General features: G+C 37.5%; 1 protein-coding gene across 1 annotated transcript in view; it reads right to left on the reverse strand.

The window, feature by feature from the left end:
• Window positions 1-471: 471 nt before the first annotated feature.
• The window catches only part of LOC112691614 (EF-hand domain-containing family member C2-like), a 16,926-nt gene continuing 13,119 nt past the window's right edge, over window positions 472-4,278 (reverse strand). Inside the window, exon 12 of the mRNA XM_025565926.1 lies at window positions 472-642. Within this exon, the coding sequence (XP_025421711.1) occupies window positions 472-642 (171 nt within the window). The remainder of the gene's footprint in view (window positions 643-4,278) is intronic.

Below are 4,278 nucleotides of genomic sequence, written 5' to 3' on the forward strand. Positions count from 1 at the left end.
GATTTCAACGGGAGGAGTAACAAAACCTCATAATTTGTTCGCAAACACACATCATCGTATCTCTCTTTGCGCACAGTGAGAGAAATTGATATTTTAAGCGGACAACATTTATTAGTCAAGAACCGTATTAACTTTTGATGATTTTCGAGTGTGATTTTCTCTTATTTTCAAATAATCTTTATTTTTTTTATTTTTTGCTTCTTGAGCTTCTTCAGACAACATTCCAATGAGAAACGGAGTCAGCTCTGTAAACTTAGATCCGTGAATCAAAATGTTATGAACACTTGGTAGCATTTTGTACCAACTATATAGTAAATATTTGTTTTATTTGTTCTATTTATATATATATATATAGTACATTTTTGTAGTTTCTTGTGCATACACGTCTAATTTTTTGTAGTTAACATCATATAAACAAGCCAATAATAAGCTTAATATAATTTTAAATCTTTTTAAAAGTCTTTCATTCAATCAAGTAATCATTGGTACTTCTAAGTTATCTTCAAAAAATCTTCGAGCTACATTATCAGTATTTGATGTACACTTTCCTTGAACCACATTGTCAACTTTTAAACCTAATTTTCCCCATAAATTATTTTGGATTACTTTTTTGCGATTCATAATTTGATTTTTTTTGTAAATCTGTAGCCCTTTTCAACTCCAAAATACCTTTTTTGTATAATATATGCAACATCAACTCCAAACTTTTTATCCACACATGAAATGGAAACAATCCATACTTAAAATTAATTTCATTACAGGGAAATGATTTAATTTTTTCTAAATTATTCGTGTATTTCAGAGAACACTTATTATTAAAATAGATTTGACTCGATATATTGAACAAAGAATTAATAACCTTACCATCGACATTGTTAAATAAAAGTGAAAATTAGCTTTAAATTTATTTTAAACAATTTTAATGGTTTTAAATGTATTATTTCATTTTCTATTTTCTGTACTTCATCTTTGATCAAATAAATTATTTTCTTTTCTTTAATAAATTTAATAGGCCGACAATAACACGTTGATGACGATTTGCTATTTGCCCGAAACACTAATTTTTTATTATTTTATTTTGTACTGACGAGTTTTAATGGCACTAAGGAAATTAAAAATAAAACTCCCCCTTTTTTTCTGCATTCCGTTAATGTTTATAGTTTAATATATTTTATTATTTTATTTTATACTATACATTCTGTTGGACCATAATTTAAGTAATTAAAAATTATAAGCCATCAACTTACCTTGTTAACTCATTTTTTTAATTCAGTACCTACAAGTTTTTAAAAGAAAAACGTGTACAATTAAAACATCGATCAATAACAGTAATATTTCTGGAAATCGTACATCTTTCATATCGTATTACTACGGTTATGAACGTTAATCATGTGTTCAAGTTAATATCATAGACATTTTAAACTGGATTTTATCTTTGTACATGGTGTAAGGCATAATATTATCTAACTTTATATGGATTATGATATTTTTAAATTTAATTAGTTTTGATCAGATATAATCACAGATCCTGTCACTGTGCGGTGCACTGCGGTTTTGCGTAAAAATATTTTTCCGCTATAGCGGCCTTGAAATCGAAAACGAAAAATCTAACGAAAAAAGTCCACGAACGTTATAAAATAAAAATAAATGCGTATTGCGCGTCGAGAACATCGGAACGCAACAGGCGAAATTCGCGATATCTCCGTACACACGATTCGTCCAAAACCAACATCACTGTTATAACAGAACACTGCGGTTAGTGGCGTGGCGAGGGTATGGCGAATTGTGCTTACGTCGGAGCCGCGAACTGTTAAGGGCGTGAAATTGTGCTCAAGTCGTATTTTCATTCAACACATCGAAACGATATTTTTCCGTTAAGTATACTTTTTGAAACACGTAGATTTTGTACAATCGAACGATAATATCATGAAAATAGTACAAGGGAATTGATATAGAAAACTTCACATGAAGAAATTGTCGACGAACACGCCGGTATTGAAGCTTGTGGTTCTAAGCGAGAACAGCAAATGTTCAAAGTTTAAAATTTACACCGTAATAATAACATATGAAAATAAATCGCGTTTCTTAAAAAAAAATGTTGCCGCATCAGATTTTTAATCGGTTGAAGTCGTTTTCTTCAAAGTTTACCAGGGGCGGCGCTAGCTCACGCCCCTGACTGCGGTACACGCGAGAATATCGGTAGTGGCAACGGATCGCTATAATTGATATATGTAGTCGATGGTGCCATCGCGCTAGTACGTTATCGTTCGTGTGTACTATCACAAAATCCGTCCGTCCGATCTCCGCACGGTGCACGCGCATAACCTATATATATATTACACACACACACACACACGCAATATTAATATTACAAACCCGATGTATACCGAGTGCGTTTGCTGTGTTAAATGAACCGAGCGAATCGAACGTTTTATAAGGTATGTTTGCGGTCCGTACCATCGCATACGCGTACAAGAATAGCGCAGCTAATAATATCGTATATAACAATAACAATATTTTCTCCCTACCTTTCTCTTTCTCTGTCTCTCTCTTTCCCCGTTACGACATATCTGTTTCTACGTTTTTCTACATCTGGGCACGGTACGTAAGTACACCTACTCGTGTCTTGATATCCCATTGGCCGCGACCGGACCGTAGCATCACGTCAACGTGATCGATTCGCCGCGCACCGCGTCGTCCACAACGGTCCGACGACCAGGGGATTCGGTGTTGCATATTTCACCATGCGCGTGTGTGTACGAGTATACAGGATTTGGTGTATGAAGTATGTGTTTGATTTATATTCATACGCTTTTGTATTGTTTGTGTTGCATCCTCGTTCGGTTACAGAGTGGTGCGCGATGTTCGCCGCGAGGATATCATTTCGATAAAATACGATAGCGGAAGGAAAGGATCTTGCGAATAACCTAACCTAACCCGTCCACGCGTTGTCTGACGAAAACGATAGGTGCGTCCAACGAGTGTAGTACGTTCTACGCGAGATTTATGCGACCAGAGTGTTTATGGGCTCGCCCACGTTCGGACGTTACGCGCGAAAACATGTTCTCGACCGTTAAAGTCGCCGGTACGCATTGACGGCATGCGTTCCGTAAAGATGTTCCCGCAGCGTCTACAACAGTGGTACTAAACCTGCGCGGTTTGCTATTCAATTTTTTTATAGTAAAACAAAATAGTAAAAAAAAAAAAAAAAAAAGGTTAAGTTATTACTTAAACGTATTAATTTTATTTTCGAACATTTTCAAATCGGAATTTCACGATACAACCCGCGTACCCTTAAAAGAGCGTACTGATTAAATCAATGTTTACCTACAGCGTGTACCTATCGCAATCTGTAATCTTTTCAGTAGTCAATAAAATGCTTGAAAACAAATTCAATATGTACGTACATACTACGTGTAACAAAATAACATTATTAGATTGATATTATTCGTACTTTTATATTCGACGGCCCGCTCTGAGATAATTGTTTACCAATAATCCTCTACCAAAGTGACCCGCCGAGGAAAACAGAATTCGAGTGCCCCGTTCGCCGTCGGATCGAAATTAAACCGGTGAAGATCAATACCGCGCGCGTAATAATAACGCGGTCACAGCGTTTATACGCCCCGAATTCCGTTACGCGGGTTAACCTATACCTGGATGAACGCGTTGGGAGACGCAGAACATCGCGAAGAAAAAAAAACGAAGAAAACTCGACCGATAACACTGCGCACAGCCCTAACACTTGATTGTTGTAGGACGTGGAAATCTCTCCTCCGGAACAACGGTAATTAACGTGCGGACATGTCCGTCGCTACCGTTTTCCCATGCGTTTGTTACAACAACCTATACCGCTGCTTGCGCATACACTGGGATGCTCGTTTGACGCGCACACAATACTCGTCGATTTACGAGCGTTCGTTTTATTCATCATTAGTCCGGTCGCTCGAAGGTCGTCGCGTAGAGCCGAGTGAAACGGTGTTAATCGAATGGCCAATGGGATTTTCAAAATTACACTCGTTTAACAGAATGCTAATATGCGTACGGGACGGGGTGCGCACCTCTAACGAAATGCGAACGGGAGTGTCGATTTTCGTTTATTCGTTTAGTATATATTCGTGTTTTTCAACGCTCTCTCGAAGCGTATCCGAAATGTTTGAGCGGTCGCTCGAGGAGGATTCGGGTGACAACGTTTGATCAACGGTATCCTCGATGGTATCCCCGACGGTACCCTCGACGGTATCCTCGACGGTATCTTCGACGGTATCCTCGACGGTA

Source organism: Sipha flava, unplaced genomic scaffold (genome assembly GCF_003268045.1).
Source record: "Sipha flava isolate LNK unplaced genomic scaffold, YSA_version1 65_pilon_pilon, whole genome shotgun sequence".
NCBI classification, from domain to species: Eukaryota; Metazoa; Arthropoda; class Insecta; order Hemiptera; family Aphididae; genus Sipha; species Sipha flava.